Below are 20,056 nucleotides of genomic sequence, written 5' to 3' on the forward strand. Positions count from 1 at the left end.
GGGAGGCCAGGTTTCTCTCTGCTGTCTGCCCACAACAAAGCTTTCTTGTCAGACTATTGATACCTCTTCTGACAGCAACTTCCAGCCTGCACACCCATGCCACTTTTAATCCACTAACAATGAATCAGTTGCCTTGCTTGGATGTGTCCCCGAGGAGCGCGAGGACTGCATGAGGGAATTGCGGGGGCAGGTAATAGAAGGATGACTGTGCCAAGTAATATGTAGTATCACCACAAAGACATAAATCTAAGCTAAACCAATACATTTGTTTACGTGTAAACCTAAAAAAGGTTGGGACAAAGAAAATAGTAAGTTCAAAGGAGAATCTACTGGTTATCAAAGGGGAAAGTGAGTTACAAAATGAAAGCATCCTGTTTGATCATTCATTTAGATAGTTCTGCTGGGCATTTCAAGCTGCTGCCACAGGAGCAGAGACAGAAACACAGGCACACCTTTGGATGGGACAAACTGACCCTATGCATCCAAAACAAAGCCACCTGTGAAGAGCCAGAGGGGGACATACCAGGGTCATTATAACAGGCACATTCTCCTCTCTTATGCTGCTCCTTTTACAGGTTGTCATGCTTACACATCTCACCCACTTGCTCCACCTTGCCTTTGACTCCTTTTGGAGCACTAAGTCATTAATAACACATCTGTAGAGTGACCAATATCATGGTTATGACTTTTAGGCTACACCATGGACCAAAACATTAGGAGAAAGTGAATCTAGCAGCTTTCCATTAAACCCTCCCCCAGGGGCCTGGTTACATTCAACATGCCAAACACCATAAAGATTTTGTGACCATGCATGATTTTGCAGGAGCCAATTCTGATGATGTGCTTCACAACCAGCCAGCTGGCCCTTTCATTCCTGCCCCTCTCCCTTCCTCCTGTCCTGGTACTAATGGCCAGGGCATTTTACAGCCTGCAGCTGATGCCAACGTGCCTCTTCCTACTCAAATCAGGTGTAACAGCAACAGCATTAGAGACAGGAGTTCAAGCAAAAAACCATCCAAGCATAAGCTTGATTTATTAAGTGTTTGAGCAAGGACTGGGTTGCTAATATTAAAAACTTTAAAGGGGGAAAAATAGCAGGATTGAACCATAATGCTAAGGCTGTCCATATGTAGGGACTGGGCATTAGCCCAAATATAACAAGCCTGCCCGCAGCTGTGGTATATTTAACCAAGTCTTACAGACTAATTATTTCGCACTACTAAATCCAGCACCTGTGCAAATTGTCTTATTTCAGCTGTGGGCAAAGCTATTTAAATAACATTTTCAATTTCAAGAAGAAAAACCAAAACAAAATCTCTTCAAGCCCAAAATGTCCACAGTTAACTGCAGTACTCAGGCAGTGTAGAGGGAATATTTAACTGAACTCATATCAAGATTCCTACTCACATGAGAAAGCTCTTTCCTATACTTGTGGTATGCAATTGCAGGTCCTCAGAACGAAGTGTCTTTTGACTTTCATGAAAGAAAACAGGGAGATGAGAACTTAAACACATTCTCTCCATCTCTCCCCTCCAAAAACATTGCTCTGTGTCACTGAAATTTAATTCCCATCACTATGTTCTCAAAGCTAGATTCCCGAAAATCCATTTCTTATACTGTATTAATCTTGAAAATTATTTCATCAGTATGGGTATAATATTAACAGTATTGTCTGCTAGAAGTGCATAAAAAGCAGTTAAGATTTCTTTTCCTCAGCAGTAGGCAGCAAGGCTAACTACTGCTTTGCTTTGACTACACTAACAGTACTAAAAAAGTGTATATATAAAAGAAAGTAAATTGTGCATGAAAATTGTACAAGCAAACACCACCACAGACAAATTAATAAAATGCTGTTTTTTGCAAGTCTGAGCCAGTTCTCACTGCTGCAAGAAACATGAAATCTGAGAGGCACCTGAAAACTTCTAAAATAAGGATATTTCTTTTCTCAGACTTTAAACGTGCTTTTGGCACACTCACACTTTATCATTCAAAATATCAACATACCAAAAGGACAGAGTTAATTCAATGCAAAGATCTTCCCTCTCAGTAAATGTCTCACCCAGTACTACTCTTAGCAACAGAATGTTTACACAGCACAAGATAGAGAGAAAGGCTTTTCACTGACACCTGGGACAAAACCAAAGAACAAAAGCAGCTCCCAACGCAAAAGAGAAAAGTTACATTTTTCAAGTGTTCCCACCTAATGTAGACACAGAAGGCCAGCCATAACAAGTTACAAGCGGCAACCTATTTACCCACTTCCAGAAAATGCTTGTAAATTTAAACTGTGTGAAATGTCTAACTACTTCTTTCATTCCATCAAAAGGCTTCATCAGCAATGGACAATAAAGCCACTGGCTTGACCTAAAGGGGCTGGTAGGTTAATCTATTCTGACCTTATCTTTATTCAATCACGATACTGAAAGATTGCTTGAATAACTTACCAGCATTTAACAATGCCAACAGTCACCCTTTTACTACAGTGCTCCTTCAAAGGGAGCTCCAACCAAATTTTTTAATCATGGGGGATATTAATTTTCAAAAATTAATTGTAAAATAAGCCAAAGTGCCATAGGTACAGCACAGAGGAAAGGGAGGTAAACAAACAAAAACACAAGAACATTTTTATCTTGCCCTTCCACATCTCTTTCAGACTTCCAACCATCACTTATTGTCAATTTTAGATATGTTATCTCTTAACTGTCAATCACGTCTTCCATTTGAGTGAAAATACTATAAATAAAATAAACTAGACAAAAAAGCTACTATTTGATAAAAACTGCCTTGTAACAATAGGCTTAATCATACAGACCTCAACACTTTGTATTTTAATAACTACTGGCTTGTTTTCAAAACCCATTCCATGAGGGTGCTCAGCACTAAACATAGCAAAGCAGTGAGTTAAAATTAAGCACATAATTAGACCCACAGAAGTCAGTAAGCTGGATTCATCACTCAATGATTGATTTAATCACTTAACTCTCATCTATTTAAAGTTCACAGCCTATGCTTAAACACCCTTCTGGAAAAAAGTCTCCAATGCTCAACACTGTACGGTGCACAATCCTACACAAGCATTTTCCTCCCTTTAATAACACAATAACCATCTGTACGAAGAAACTACACAGACTTACATCAATCAACCTGGTAGAGCAAGCTAGCTTTGAGACCAGCAAGAGTTATGAGAACAGATTTCCAGTACAGATTCCTTCATGCATTCATGTTTAACTGTGTAGCCATAATTCTTGAAAACAGATCACTCGTGACCTGCCAGATAGTGAAACATTTTGGCACAGAGAGAGAAAGCTGTGTTCTCATTTGACATATCAGTTAGAGCACTTATTCTTCAGCATCAACAAACAAATGCATTTTCATTTAACTCTCTACACCTGTAAGTGGTTTGGCAACACGAGAGAATATCAAAAAGCACAAAAACCCATCAGGCACCTAGATGACAGTTGAAAATGCCTTGAAAAAAATCCATGCCAATCTTTTTTAAAATGATCCCAGGAACAAGGTCTAAGCTTACATCTATTCCTAATTAGAGTTCAGCAGATGCTTAAAATACCAGTCAAGATTAAGTGCCATCACTTTTTTCCAAAAGCAGGATCCTCAAAGCACAGGGAAGTAAACCATAAGCCAGTGACTATAGCATGCAATGCAAGAGAAATGAAAAACAAAGGAAAGAGCTTTCCCTTTTGATTGCAGAGGATACTTTTATAAACTGCTCATAGGACTGCAGTACCTCAAAAGTTCCTACCTTGAAAAGCTGTGATATGACCAACAATCATGTACTTCAGTTCAAAGTTCAGTGCCTGGATACTTTGCGTCCTCTCCCTTCGAACAGCTGCCTGGTAACTTTCTTCCATTTTTTTGGTGCAGCAGGTTGGAGCTCTGTGTTGACAGATCTGTAAATCTGACTCTTAAAGGAAACAAGAAACACGCATTAATTAGAAAACCTTTCAACATATACCATAAAAATAAATAATACTTCTTAATGTCAAAACAACCACCACATTTAAAATTTTGAAAGAAAGCACAACCCATAAGGAATGACACTGAAACTCAGCGTCTCAAGGACAATGATTTATGACTTTCACCTAAATTTGGATAACATCACATTATCAGCTACTAACTTATTCTACGGTACTAAGAGCATTGGGCACAAAATCATCTAGACTCAGTCAAGGGCACAGCAGAATCACTGAAGGTGGACATTCAATGTGACAAGATTGCCACTGTACACCTTGCGCTAAGGGCATCATAACTTCAACATCTGCATGAAAACCACACCTCAGATTAGGATCTAATATTCACCTGTGTAGTGCCTCAAGGAACCACCTATTCACTTCTTACACTAGGGAAACCTTTCAAAAAAATCTCTGAACTCCTAAGCAGTTAAAAAAAAAAAGGCATTTGAATTTTCTAAAAGCTATGGAAGCTGGAGTGGCTTCCTCTCCCCCTCCTTTTCTCTCTAGTTTGAACATGTTTAGTTCCTTTCTGAATCAGATAGCAAAACAAAATAAGCAGCAATAGTTGCCATGAAAACCGAATTGATTTCTGCAACAGCCTGAGTTTAGCTGTCTGGCACCAGAGGACTCCACATTGAGAGAGACCCAGAGCTACCTACAATCCCCGGGAAGGTAGAGGCTGCTATTTCAACTTCTAGGCTTAACTCGTATTGAAAGTCAACAAGCATTCACCTGAATCAAAAAGAACTGGTTTTAAATTTAGTAGATCTCCATCTACTTAACCTCGACATTTTTGAAACCAAGTTCTAGCCTGCCTATGTAAAGGCACTGAAATCACTCCCACCTCACAACTACAGAGAAAGCTGAAAGTTGATGAAAAACTTAGTTATTGTAGAATATTTTTTTGTTTGGTTAGGGTTTTTGTTTTGTTTTTCTAATCATTCCATCTTTGTATGTGTTTCAGTAAGTTTAGTGTCCTTAATCAGGAAACCTACATCATATAGCTGTGACGGACAGTCAGGGCCTATTTGCTCCGCACCATGGGATTTACAGGTGCCAGAAAGTTTCCGAAAGGAGCTGTTACAGACTACAGATGAATATATTCTGGTGCTTTGCAAATACATCTTTTAAGAAGGGAAGGAAGAAAAGCAAGGGGCTATTAAGTAGAGCAAATCCAAAACCAGAGGCATGCATAAAAAATACCAGAGCCAAAATAGTCACGGAATATTAAAAAGCAGATATTTCCAACGCAATTTCTCAGCAAAACCAGTATGAACACCCCAGCAGGAAGCCTGGCACCACAGCATGTTTCCAGGATGTCCTTCCCTCCACCGCAAGATGGAAACGGGGGCCCTGAGGTGCCCACCTCCATCGCCATCGGCCTCTAGGGACAAAGAAACCCTTTCTCCTTGATTCTCCCAAAAGGCCATATTCCTCCAGAGGATTTCGCCCAGGCCACCACGGAGCGCCCAGACCAGGCGTTGGGACAGAAATATTAATGAGCAATTACATTGCATTAATCCTCACCATCTGGTCTTGCAGATTAACGCAAAGCAAGACTCCAAATACAGTTGATGATGATGAAAAACAAGAGGGTACAAGGATGTACACTGAAAAAGCAGCAGAGAAACATTGAAGCAACTGGGCTCTGCTCAGGGCCAGCTCCAGGTCAACAGCTCATTGAGACCAAAACTGCAGGGAGGGGCTTCAATAAATCTCCCTTGCCAGGAAAAAAGAAAGAAAAACACTGAGCCAGTTGAAACATCTCATTTGACTTGAAAACATTGTTTCCAGTTTACAACTACTCACATTTGAAAGAGCAGATAATTTATATCAAAAAGATCAAAATCAAAGTGAAATATTTCAATTCACCTACATTTTTATATCAGTTCACAAACAAACATCAAAGTTGTCACAGACTGGGCTGGCTTAGGATACCATTTTAGAGGTGGATTTGTTTCACACTTCGATATAATCTCAAAAACAGGAAAAAACAACTCTGCCCACTCAAACCTGAAGTCCTAAACCCTGCTGAAAGCCCTTGAGACAAGACGACTGCACCCTGGCGTAAGCCAGCAGCAGCCCGTCATGGGCTGGGCACGCTCACCTGCTCTCATCTTCCAGAGAAGCTGTCCCGGGTTGAAATTAGCTTCTTGGCCAGGCTAATTCGAACTTGCATCGGTTCCCTCACCCAGTTCACCCCATGAACATATGTTTGTTCTGTCACAAGGAACCGGGGGTCGGGGAAGGACCGCTTCTGAGCTGGCACCACAAAGCGCACGTGAAATTATAGTACAGACTGCTGAGCAACTAAGTCAGTTCGCAAATAGGTGTCTGAGCAGAGGTGTTGTAAACGTTACTTGGCATCTCCAGTGCCAGACCGCTGTTACTCAGAGCCTTTCTTCTTACAGCAACCCTCTGAATTTTTGTTTGAAAGACTTTTGCAAAGCTCAGACCTGCACCAAAAGGGTTTGAAATACAAAGTGCTCCACGCTGACTATGCACTGGTCCTGGCAAGGAAGCGATGCTTGGCTATCAGTGCTGTGCCTGGCCTTCCCCTCTGAACCAAGACACCACAGGAACCTGCATCTCTTCCAGAAAGCCTTAAGAAGAATATGGATATCTCGGCTGGAACTGCACTCCTGGGATTCCCCACCCAGCTATCTCCTCCGATAAATATTCCAGGAGCCTGAAGATTAGTTTTTGTTGGTCCAGAGCCAAGATGATGCAGAAAGCACTCTTAAATAGAAATAGCACTAAGCCTCTGACAGTTAAGGAGACTGATGTAAAACACAGAGCATTAAAAGACCAGCAAAGAGCAAACCCCGCTCCCCTAGCAGTGCTATCAGGTCAGTACTGTCACGCACAGATCTTGGCCATTTCACTTGCTCCAGTGATACCCTGGGGGGTATCACTTTTAACACAATTACAGAAACCTAATAAAAGTTTGCAGTACTACACGTGCCTGGGTGCTGAGATTAAATTAGAACTGATTACTAATATCTTGAAGTCTTCAATAACTCTGATACTAATTTTAGTTTATCTCATCTCTTTCATCTTAATGCAAAATACTCTCTCCAACAGAAGAGGGGAGGAACACAGGGACCCGGTGGTGACCAAGCAGCATACTGCATGAACATAGCCGAGATGCTGGCTAAGCACCACAGCTCTCACCCCAGGGACAGACAGCACCCCACAGTGCCGCAACAATCGCCTCTGCTCTGTACGGGCACTGCCGATCAGCAAGAGGGACACAGCCTTCAGGGCAAAGTCCTCCTTGAAGTCTAGGAACAAAGCCATTCTATGCACTGGAGAAAAAGCACCATTTGTGAATGAGGGAAGAAAACTTACCAACATTATTTCAGCAATTGATTCTGCTAATTTCTCTCTAGGACTTTCTTACCTGTCCCTTATTTCCTAACTAATAATTTAGTTTGGAAGGAACCTCTAGTTCAACCTTCCCCTTAAAGCAGGTCAACCAACATATAAGGGCTTCATTCAGCCAAGTTTCAAGCATCTCCAAGGATGGATGATCCCATAATTTCTCAGGGCTCCTGTTCTAATATTTGACCACCCTTGTTAGAAAAAGTAAACTAAAAAATTGTATCTAATGATAATTTCCAATGTTCCAACTTGTGTCCATTGCTTCTCAACACATGACCATGTGCCTGTAAGAATCTGGCTCCTTTTTCTCTATTTCCTCCCAGTAGACAGTTGAAGTACGATCTCCCTAAACCTTCTCTCCCTACAACTGAGCAAACCCAGCTCCCTAATTCCCACTTGTACTCCAGCCCCCTGACAGGAGCCCTCTGCTAAACTCCAGCTTTATGCCATAGACGTGGAGCACCTGCATCCCAAGACACCTATTTCATTTTCTTATGCATAAACTTAATGACAGAGCAGAACACCTTCCACCATACATACCTGGGCTTCAATTCTAAAAGGTTTATAGCTAAAACAAATCCATTTTCTGCTTCACATCAGATAGATTACTCTGATGATGATGTACATTATTTTTCCATTCAAATCTGTTTTTTCCTTGAGTACTGGTTAAAACTGTGGCTAAGCTTTTTATTTTCTAAAGTGGGAAAACTATAGACTTTACAACCTTCCCGTTGTTATAAAAAACAGGGTGAAGTAACTTGCTCCACTTTGAAAAACAAAGTCACATTCAGAAGCGCAAGAAAAATTATACTACACTGGAGTCTAAAGCACAAGTAATTTGGAAAGCAGCAATGAGCGCTACTCCAAACCGCTCTGCAACCCTAAAATAATACATGCCAAAGGCATCACCTTCAAACACCTCCCTATCACTATTATAAATTACTTAAGCTGCCAAATGCACAGAAAACTATGCATCCTTACCTGATGTCTGTCTAGCCAGCTCTACTGCAATTGGCTGTGGAGTATTTTGTTCTGTATTGTTTGGGGATTTTTCGCTTTGTTTTAAATCAGCACTCTGAACTTTGGTACAAATAAAGTCAAAGAGACTTTGGCCATTAAAGCTAGCTGAATTAGTTTAGGATCCTAAAAGCAGAGAGGCACCTGTTTAGTAAATAAAATGAACATATATTTAGCTTTTAGATGAAGTTGGTTTTGTTAGCTGACCATGTAATTTAACAGTTTTTCTAACACACAGTGGAGACGTCAACTGCCCCGCACTGTCTTTAAAATGCTGTCCACACTGTAAAAGCTATACTCTGAAACCAGAAAGCCAAACTTTTAACATAGGCTAATTGATCTACCTTCACTGACTTTTTCCAGAGACAGGTTGATTTTTTTTTAAACAGGCTGAGCCTATAGCTTCCACTGCACAGACTACTCCTAAGCAAGGATGAGCAGAGGGCGAACTCAGTGCAATCTGTCTTCTCATAGTTTTTATTCCTTCATATTTTGACAAACTTTTCAACAGTATTTCCAAACAAAGCTTTAGTCCAAAGCCCAAGATTTTAATGTTGTACAAATGTCTTCAAAGACTCTAAGATTGATTATGCCTCAGTAACACAGAGGAAGGTGCCAAAAGTACCTCGCATTGTGCCTGGCCCAGCTGAACAGGAGCCAACATTTTGTCCTCCTTGAGACTCATCTGTCTGGTGCAGCTGCTGCCTCAGCTACAGGAAAATTCAGCAATTAAAACCCAACTAATTTAGGGGAGGAGGACAAAGCAAATGAAAAAGGAAGCAATTTCCAACCAGGGCTCCACCTGCAACTACTTGGTGCCTGAGAAAAGCCCACACTAGCACAGCCATACCAGGGAAAGGGAATCCAACCACTGTAGGCTGCCAGAAGTTTGTGAGGTCCATCGTTTACTTGTGCCCCAGCAGTGCTAAAGCCATCATTACCTTCAGCTGCAAGGCTGCTGTCAAGAAACACTCATCCACAGAAACACAAGCTATCCTCACCTAGCAGGGAGTACAGCTCACTGTGCACAACCCAGTCCCATTGCAACTAATAAAATGTTTTCAACTAGAAAGACACACAGAGTATATTAAACTCATTGAGCACGTGTGCATAGTCTAACAGCTACTATTTGATTTACTGATGTTTAAAATATGGTAGTTACTACGCTTGAAGTAGTGCATGCCAGGAATTACCAGAAAAATGAACAAGTGCAACAGACTGATTGGCGCACAGCGTTATGCACTGGTGCAGATGACTGGTATGTTAAATAGCACCTAACCCTATAAACCTTCTGCTCCCATAAGCAAGGGGTAACATCCAGGTAGGCTCCAAGGGGCAGAGACTCTCTAAGTCAAAGGGAGATGTCTGCTCTTCCTGCCTCAGATAAACTGTGGCCAGGCCCTCCCACACACATTTTCTGATTAGTCAGAAAGAACTTACCAATCTGTTTCTAACTCCTTCCTTTATTTTGTTAAAGTAATCCCACTATCAGCTTTAATATAAAGAATACATAGACAAACAGTATGTCAAAGGTCCTTTAAGGGCAAAAAGCTGAAAAAATACCAAAGCAGAGCCTGACTTTGTCCCTTCTCACTATATGCAGCTTGACAACATGTATATATCCAGCATGACAACTTAGAACTGCAGTTTGGAAAATACAAGCTGTGAAAATTTCCTTTCCCTGATCCCTTGTTTCATATTGTACATTAACAGAGGTATTGTTTAACTTGATCCGTGGACTTTACATTCTGTTTTTCTAAAATACACTGAAGCATCGCTAAGGTCATGACCAGATGTGCTATTCCAATTGAAATAATCAAGGATAAAAGATGAACACCTCCAGTTTTCTCAAGCACCACTTAGATGACCTAACTACTAGGTAACTACTAGCATGTATAGCTACTTCCAACTCTAGTAAAGTCAAATAGCTTGCATTAGTAGCTCAAGAGTGCTTGAGTAAACCTAAAAAAAAAATATAAAAACCCCACGAAATAGGAGGACCATTTTGATTGCACTGCAATTACGCCAGCAAATTCAAGGGGGGTGGAAACCTTGAACGGGAAAGGAAGGGGAACAGCAAGAAGCACTAGATGTCATGACTCCAGAGAGTTGGCAACATCAGCAAGTGCCACAGCTTGCAGGACAGCTGGAGACCATCAGGCACTGGCTCTGATCAGCTTCCGGAGCAGGAACTCTCCAAAATATACAGGTCTTAAGGGCAGCATCTGCACAATGCAGCATTGTTAGATCTGTTGCTAAGTACTTTTTGTCCAAAATTTTCCCCACTTCCCTCTGTTGCTTGCCTGGTTCTCACTTCTCTCATATTCTGACTTTTGGCCTAGTTTCCAAACCACCTTCTGCCCTACACCATAGGTTAACTGTATGCCTATACTCATGAGCTTTTTCACCTCGGCTTGTACCCCCATAGAACCTGCCTCATGCCTGGACCCAAGGAGCACAATATGTCTGACTGTGCCCTGAAAACTGAATATCCCTCCACTCACCAAACCCTACAAAACCATTAACTAGCCACTTCTTCCCTTTACTCCCTGGACTCCTTCTGACCACTTCTCACCCTCCTCAAACAAGACACTCTTCTACTGTTCTTCCCCACGGCCACTCAGCTTCCCTTCTACTGCCTTCCTCCAGCTCACTACTCCCTCCTCTTGCCTTCTTCCCCCTCTCCCCACCACCAGCCCTGACCTCAGGAACAGCATAATTTCAGTAGCAGGAGGCATGAAACCCACCTTACAGATTCTCAGTCCAAGTTGTTAATGTTTAAAACTGAGCAGCTGAGAAGAGACCCAGATTGGTAAGTGCCAGGTGTTGAGTAGAGCAAGCGCTAGCTACCATGCCCAAGGGAGAGCACAGTGGTCACTACCCCCAGATCTTGCACTCCTATAGACAAGTGATAAATTATTTAATGCTGATTAAATGAAATGACTTCACATCAGTCCAGCATTAAGTAAGACAAACTCTTTGAATGTGGGCCTATGCGGAAGACTTGCTGACAGTAAGACTGTGAATGCTAAAGGGCTTGCTAACTCCACAGTACATGCAAATTAAAAAGATTTACACTCTTGAGGATCCATCCTTCTCTTTCCTCTTAGAGTTGATATAAAAGCATGAAAACTAGACTGATGCATATAAAGTACATTTTAAAACAATCTAGGCTGATAGAGGTCAGTGGGTCTATGCCAAGGGGGTTTCTACATTATTTACTGTAATGCCAACTCCTTCCTCAACTTTCCTGGGGCAATATGTATAACTGCAATACAGAAGTGAGAAAAAAACTACAAGAACTTTCATTAATTTAGAGTCTACTATGACTCATCTTTCATTATGTCTCACCACATTCACAGCAGAAAATCCCATACTTTTTTTTTCCCCAGCAGCAAAAGTCATAAATACATACAAAATATTTTCTAAGAGTCTAGTAAATCTTCCTGCTCCATATCACCCAAGGACAACAACAAACTAACAACTGCATTTCTGCTCTCCAGTGGGGAGAGCATTTCACTGCCACAGAACTCCGCCTTATAGGACTGAAGAAAGTGCCACAAACCACATAGGGTGGAAAGCCTAAACTGAAACACAGCTACGAAGCACTCTGTGGATTATAGTGTTTACAGTAAAACGGAAGTTGTTTTTAAATGAAAAATGTAGGTTTCTGGCCCTGTACAGTTATAAAGAACACTTCCAAATGCAAATCAATATGAGGCTGTCTATCTAGTTCTACAGGGAGATGAAATAAAATAGCTTTATGAGAGGTGTGAATTGCCTCATTCATCTCAACTTTGAAGCCTAACAATAATTCAGACGTTAGTGCCAACTGTTTTACCAATGACAGATGACCTTTTTTTATAAGAACTGCTTCCTAATATGCTTTACCCACTGTGGTAAGATCCATATAAGGTGACACAGCACAGAAAATTTCAAAGATATTGATGCGTTCACATTCAATTCTACTTCTTACTCTCTTTCATTTTATCTGTCAACACAAAAATCTGTAAGAAGCTTAGACTGGAAGAAACAACAAAAGCAAAGCAAACTCAGAAGGAACCATGGGGCTATTAGATCTTTGGGCCACAGCCTCAGAAGGGAAAATGCAAGAAAAACAGTATTGGAGAAGTGAGGAATAACAATTCCGCAACCTTCCCTTCGCCCCCAAGATTTGAATACTTCCATTTTTGCCATCTCACTTGAAAGCCATACATGAAGTCAAGTGCTCAGACAACGTGTTCTCTTGCCTTTAAACATATGTATCCATCTTCCCTGAAGTGTTAATTTTACAGCCCAAATGCTTTTGACCAGTTTGGTCATTTCTCATTCTGAAGTCACGGACCAAAGTCAACAGTTATATAGAGGCTTACTGGACAGTTTCTATCAGAGTTTTCACCAGTATTTGAACAAATTTCTTTAGGATTCCACTCGCCCTTCCATTTTATTTCTTTGTTTTTAGGGAGAAAAGGGGAAAACTCTAAAAACCTAGGTGAAATACCCCAAAATTAGATGAAAAGCACAACGAGCTCATGCTACTATTTACACAAAAGGAATTGCAATCATTTACAGAGCTGAACCAGAACAAAGCAACTGATTACTAGGTAAGACACCCCTCACAGTTCCAATTGTTCAACTTCATCACCCATGACACAGTAATTAATTAAAACAGGCAACAGCAAGGCTACAGTATCACAAGGTCTCTGCATCTTGTTCCCTTTCTTCAGTTCCTCATGCAGATAATTCCACTGCTGTCAGGAGCAGTGACATTGACGTAAAACTAGAGTTTGTTGTCACGAATTGGACCCACAGGCATTGGGAGGCAACCCACAGCAGGCAAAAGAGGAAAGAGCCCAACATACATGACAGTCTAACTAGAGATGAACACTCATTCCACACAAACACGCAGAAGAAATAAAACTTGCAAGTGCTGTCTCAGCAGTTTGGCCCCACGCTGCCATGCTGGTCCATCCCTCTGCACATCCACACAGCCCTGCAGTAAGGCTGGCCGAGCTGAACGCTTGTTCCAAGTTATGCCATGCAAAAGGTCAGGACAACTGCACAGTACTTAAGGGTAACGAAAACAACAGTCTTGTCCTGGTTAAAGAAAATGAAATCCCACCTGAAGGAACCATTCCCCTATTTCTGAGTACCAAGCCATACCCCCAAGCTGGAAAGCAGCCAAGCTCACTGCACATGATGCATCCTGCCACCCACTCCTGGTCCCCAGCAGTATGTTTAGCAGGAAGGCCTGTATTTTGCTGGGACATCTTGAGCCAAGATAATGGATTCAGGAACAGATGCAGCTTCCCAAAACACTGAGGAGAGGCAGGATCCTTTGGAAGATGTTCCAAAAGCCTTTAAGCTGGGAACACGGACCAACTTCTGAAAACCTCTGATGGGCTCCTAGGTCTGGCAATACAAAAATGTATGTTTGACCTTAGGCAAGTCCCTCAGTCTCCACATTCTGTTTCCCATGTGTAAGAAAGGAGGATATTTGTTTGCTTAGATTGCAAGCAATTCCTAGTAGAGACTGCCTTTTGCTATGTGTGTGTCCAGTGTTCTCTGAGAGCCTGTTTTTGATTGTGATCCTATGCACCTGTTATATAAATTAAGAAATCATGTTTCTTCCCTTCCATCACTAAAACAAGGCACCATTCCCAGTACATTGAACTGATTATGTTTCCCTTCTTGCTTGTGTTATTCTGTTCGACACTGACAGCATTACTGATGCTTCAGAGCTCATCATTCAAGATGCACAGAGCACCCCACCATGTTGCAGAGCTGTTTGAAGCCAGCTATACACACTGGCAGGCAGCGCTTGGCTACACACAGTCCACGTTTGGAAAGGCCAGAGGCAGGCAGTTAGTAAGGAAGCTGGGTTGAGGATGGCAGCCATCGGAGAGACACAGCGGCAGCCAAACTGACACGAGCTGGCCCTATTCAGTTCTTGCTACTCAGCTAATGTTTTGGCACCTGTGATAGTGACTCTAGAGTAAACTTCCTAAATCTAAGCCAACAGCCCTGCCAACAAATGACATTGACACATTTCATCACAGTTGGGGTTTATTTGCATCGGAGAAGGCCACAGAGCAGGGCAGGTCCGTGACCAGCAAAGGGGGAGCTCCCAGCGAGCTGTAGATCACAACCAGGTACGGCCAAACCACAGCTACTTTTTGGGGAAGGCAAATGTTTATATTTTCTGACACATCTAGGGCAAACCAGGTTAGGAAGAGTAAATTTGATTACTGCAGCTTGAAACTGAAAATGCAATACTTTAGCCAAATATAACTTTGAGCTGCTCCAAATGGCAACAGATATATTTTCTTCCCCAGACTTCAAAACTAAGATTAGGACACTATAGTCAAGTCTTCTCTGAGCAGAATTTTGAAAGCCTCTCTCAGAGCAATGTTTTCAATCTCTTTTTTTTTTTTTAAAAGCCCTACTCTGTTTCAGGAAGTGAGTGTTTTTTCTACGTATGCTTTGTTCTCTGGCCTTCAGACTTATTGCACTTCTCCTTTTAACTGCCCATGTAAAGTAGAAGGTAACTAAAAAGCACATGCTATTCTGCACTTCTGAAAAAACCGATTCATCTTGTATGTTGTAAGGAAGGAATATTTTGACTGCCAACACAGGGCAGCCATACAAGATCCTGGGTGCTGTTCCCCAAATATTACTTAGCAAGCCCCCGTCCCTTCTAAAAACATAACACGAGCCTTCCAGTTCCCACCTTTTGCGTGTCCTTCTGGAAGGACAATGGGGTGGGAACACAGGACAGAAGGGTTTGAGATTTCATTCTCTGACAGACTCCCAGGACAAGTCATGTGGAGTACAGCCATACAGTATTTTTCAGACAGACATCCATGCTTTGGAGTGGCAAGACACAAACTCTGATCTGGAAGCAGCAGAGGATAATCTGAATTCAGGCACACCATCATGCCAGGTATGGCTGCTCGCAGCACAGCACTGGACTGTAGCTATTTGGAGCATGCTGGAGCAAGACCAAATCCACCTGGAGACAACCATAAACAACCCCAATCTCTGAGCCTCGTTTTTTCAGCCACAAAGTAAGAATAATTCCCCTTCATCAGTAACAATAAAACACTGCTCAAGAATGAGCACCCAAGACAGTGACACATTGAAGAATGGAGGGTTAAGCGCCAGAGCTACTCGTTACCTGAAAAACTGGAGATGCTTGGACTTGCTCTAGAAATCCTGTTTCTTTTTGCAAGAGATCTAAAACTTTGCCTACCTTCCTCTGTTTTCAATAGCCTGATTTCCATCTTCTGTCCTACACACCTGCAATATAGTGAACTACTGCCAGCAAAGTCTAGGGTGAATACGTATTCTTTTCAAGTTAGGGGCAAATGCCCTGCTGCAGCCCTGAGACATCCTACTTCATGTAAGTCTCATGTCTCCAGGTATCTCCATGCTGCTGTGTGACAACACTGTGGTTTTCCACTAGCAACCTTGCAACTCAACTGCTGTTGAGAGTTTGATCACTTGAAAACTGCTTTTTCTGCATGTTCCCCTCTACCATTATATGGCAAATCTGTAATTAGCTATTTTGCTTTAATGAGCATGGGATTTGATATCCCCACACTATATGTCTGCTACACAATTCCTTCTTCACAATACTCCAAAATTTACAAAGGAGGAAGAAACACATTCTTTGGGCTCAAACACCAAATCAAGTTATGATGCTTAATGAGTCACCACATCGTCAATTAACTTCATTCATTCCAGGTGCAGGATTCACTTACACAAAAAAGCTGAATGCTCTGTCACTAGTGCAAATGCATAGAGCACTGCTTCAGAACAGAACAAACCAGAGCAGTTTATCACATACATGAATGTTACTGCAAAGAGGAAGGTTTAGAATAGGATAAGAAGCAAAAGGCCTGTATTTCAGTGAGGGAGAGTTAGGTTTTAAATTAGGAAAAAAAAAAACCCCAGTAAAGTAATTAAGCACTGGAATAAACAGCCTAAAAAGATTGTGATCTTGTATCATTGATTTAAACACAGCTTATCCTGGCTGCAAGTAGTAGGAATGGACCAGATGATCACTTCAGGTCCATTTCAGCACTATTTTCTATTATTCTATTCTTTCAGCAGCTCTCAGCAGTGTATTTTTCTAATTACACCCAGTTTTCACCAGATTACGTTCCCTTTATTCACATTTCCTAGCACAAACACTCAGGGCAAGCTGTTCTGGACACTAGCTCCTTTGGCACTATGTTGCTGTACCTTTTGTGAGGATTTGGCCTTTAAGATCTCTCAAGAGTAGAGCTTTAATTTCACAGCACGGATCTTGCTCATTTTACTCCATATTTACTGAGAACAAAGGGAAGACTATGCAAATGCCCTGCTACTTAGACCTGAACAAAGTGGAAGCAAACATGTAGATGTGAATGGGAGACATAATGGTATGAAAAAAGCAGTCCTTTTCAAAAGTAAAATGACTTTGTCAGGGTCCCTTTGCACTATGTGCATGGATGACTTGTGACAAAACAAAAAAGTGCTAGCCTAGCACGTCACCCATGTCAGAGATTAGAGCACTTCAAAACCCTCAGTAGTTCAAGCACTTTCTGGAACTTGAAAGGCTTTCTTAGGCGATGCTTAGCTTCTTTATGGCTTTTACATGACTTTGATGTGCACCTAAGAGTGAGGAATCTTAATCTGAAGGTTTTCTATGGAAAATACCCATATTGTATAATAAATCACAAAATCTTGTCACCCTGATTAACATGAGTCAAAAGTTTGCAAAACTTTGTGCCTGAAGTTAAAGATTCTGAGTCATTTTTTTGATACCCAAATAAGAACTCTGAATTTCCAAGCACTTAGTTACTTTCAAAAGGCTTCTCTAATAATAGCACCAGAGTAATATTTCTAATCATTGACAAAGTATAGTGTGCAAGGCAGTAGTCAGTTATGCAAGTGTCACTTTTTCTCGATTCTCATTTCCTCTTTAAAGCAGAGATTTAAAGTTCCGTAAAGTTAAGGGAAACACAATCAATTTCTCATGTGTTACAAAGCCTCTTCTCTGAGTGCAAACATGGATGTGTAAACCTAAGCTTCATTCTCCCCCCTCGCTATACACACTTAACCCCCAGCAGCATTAATGGGAATTATGCATGCATAACGAGCAGAGAATAGTCCCCTTATGAATAGGGCCCTTGTTGGAACAATGAATACATTTAACCATTAACATCTAGGGATGTGCTGAACTATCCAATTTAACTAGCTGCCAAACAAAGCTACCATGACCTATCTGATATTGTCAGGTTCGGAAAGAGGCTCTCTGAAATTTGTCTCTCATTTGTTTTTAAAGGACTTGACAGTGGTCTGCGTAGCAGAGCCGGTGGCTCTTTGTCAGAACGAGCCCCTCAGAAAAGGATGGCCCTCCAGAATGGCTGTCACATCCACCATGTGATGGAAGAACTCTGGAGAGGGAAAGACCATGGCCCCAGGAAGCAAGCAGAGTCATTAGAAGACAAAAAATCTGTACATAGATACTTCAAACGCATATATATACGATGACCGTCAGCATTAATGGAAACCCAGTAAGAACAGAGGAAGGCAGAATATGGCTCAGAATCATATAACACAGGCTAGAAACTACATATCAAAAGAGGGGAAAGGCTGATTAAAAACAACTTCTGGGGAAATAATTCTGTCTTCTATAGCTCTGAAGTTTCCATGCAATTGCCTGGCTACACTTGCTCTTTATTCCTATGTTTTAGCTAGCAAAATGCAAGAGATATTATACGTATTAATGATACTTCCTGAGACTTTTGAGTCCAGAAAGTAGCAAATAAATTTAATGGTATCATCTGTGATATTTAAAATCCCTCCATTCTCTTAAGTTCTTTCTGTATTCTTTGAACTAATGCCTTGAAATTTCACAAGTAAAAACTTTACACATTAATCATGCATGTATGAATACACTAAGAAGGTAATTAATAACCATCCTTTAAAACTGATGTACTGAAAAGAGTAAAATAGATGGATTTATTCTTGTGAAAGTATATGCAGAGTGCTTATCCATAATAAGAGGCAAGGCTGTGTTTGCTCCATCATAAATCACTTGCTAAATACCGCTAAGGTGCTTGGTTCTATACAGCAGCACTCGGAGCCCCAAGGCAGTTCAGGACAGTCAGGCACTCTAGAGTTCATCTGTAAGGTTGCTAGGGCAAGACCTTGGCACGCCTGCGCAGCACCTCGTACAGAAGACACCACCTTCAATACCAAGTGAGCCTTTGGGTCTTATCCTACTATAACGGTGCAGAAACCTCTCACCTCAGGAGTATACCCACCAGAGGCAACTGAAGTGTCTGCTGAAAAAAACCATGGAGCAGTGGAATTGGTTACATTGCATTTCTAAGTTATGTAGGTTTACTTGCCATCAGATGCCACTAGACTACAGGACTCAATATGGAGTTGGCAGTGTCTTCTCAGCCATCTGAGTTTCATCTGACACTCTAAAATGGGGTTATACAAATACTGTCCTTACGTTCTTCTACAGGGTGGTCGTAAGGACCAGTGTTGCTAAAGCAGTTCAGACACAAAGAGCTAATTCCAAGTATCAGCATCACTACAGAAAATATTTAGCTCTTGAAATGGACAAAATGCAGCCATAAAAAAAAGGTATGCTGGACGCCTGCTATCTTTCCAACAGAGCAGTTTGGCACACAGTCCTGCTACACTTACTCCACACACAAGACCTGTCCAGACTGCAGCTAGTCGAGATCACGCGTAGTGTCCTAGCGCACCTGAATCTACAAAAGACCACCTTGGGTCATGAAGGATAAAAAAAAAAGGAGGGAAAATCCTCATCCTCCTAAGTCTGTACTACGTAATCCTGTGGTCCCAGCTCTTAGCTTGGGGCTCACATCACTTTTGTAGATCTAAACAAAATATTTTGCATTTTTCCATCAAATAATATATTGCCTCAAAAAATTAAATCTTAAGTGCTTGGTAGAAGGTTGAAGCACACTTACTTCCCTATCTTTTTTTATCCTTAAGAAGTCATTAAATGTTAGGTAGGTACCTCATTTCATCCACTGATGCTACTCAGAAGTTACCTTAATGTGAATGAAACAAATATCTGTAAATATCTCTTTATAGATATCAGGATGCTTCTATCATATTAAATAGCAATACCTAATCAAATTGACAGAGACTGAGAGACTAAGTATAAATTCTGTGTCATGGGCTTGGCTACTGTTTGGAAATTGATTCTGATCCATCAAAATTCATATTTTCCCCTACAAGCAGATGCTGTGCTTTAAACTGGTAAGTGATGAGTACGTATTTGACGTATTATTAAACATATGCCTCTCTATCATGTCATTTTATGCTTTCATGGGAGAAAGATTCAATTACAAAGACTTTGCAGTACTTGGAACTGTAGCTCTAGTTTTGTACCACCTAAAAGCAAAACCATTTTTAAAAAGAAATCCATTTTACTGCCCAGGGTGCATTTTACACATATCCTTGCTTTTTACAGATCCTTGTGTTCATGCCAGTTTTCATGATTAATCTTTATAAAAGCTTTTACTCATTTTGATGTATTTATTTTATTGATTTATATAGTGATTATTATCATGCCAACTTTGTTTTCACTTATCACACTAATGCCTTTTCATTAATACTGCCCTTCGGTTAAGAACTGACTGCTCATC

General features: G+C 41.1%; 1 protein-coding gene across 3 annotated transcripts in view; it reads right to left on the bottom strand.

Moving 5' to 3' along the window:
- Positions 1 to 20,056, bottom strand: part of LOC129209973 (glypican-5-like) — a 385,983-nt gene that overhangs the window by 358,835 nt on the left and 7,092 nt on the right. For all 3 annotated transcript variants that reach the window (XM_054835341.1, XM_054835339.1, XM_054835340.1), the window contains exon 2: positions 3,761 to 3,922. In XM_054835341.1, the coding sequence (XP_054691316.1) occupies positions 3,761 to 3,922 (162 nt within the window). The remainder of the gene's footprint in view (positions 1 to 3,760; positions 3,923 to 20,056) is intronic.

This window comes from Grus americana, chromosome 9, assembly GCF_028858705.1.
Source record: "Grus americana isolate bGruAme1 chromosome 9, bGruAme1.mat, whole genome shotgun sequence".
NCBI classification, from domain to species: Eukaryota; Metazoa; Chordata; class Aves; order Gruiformes; family Gruidae; genus Grus; species Grus americana.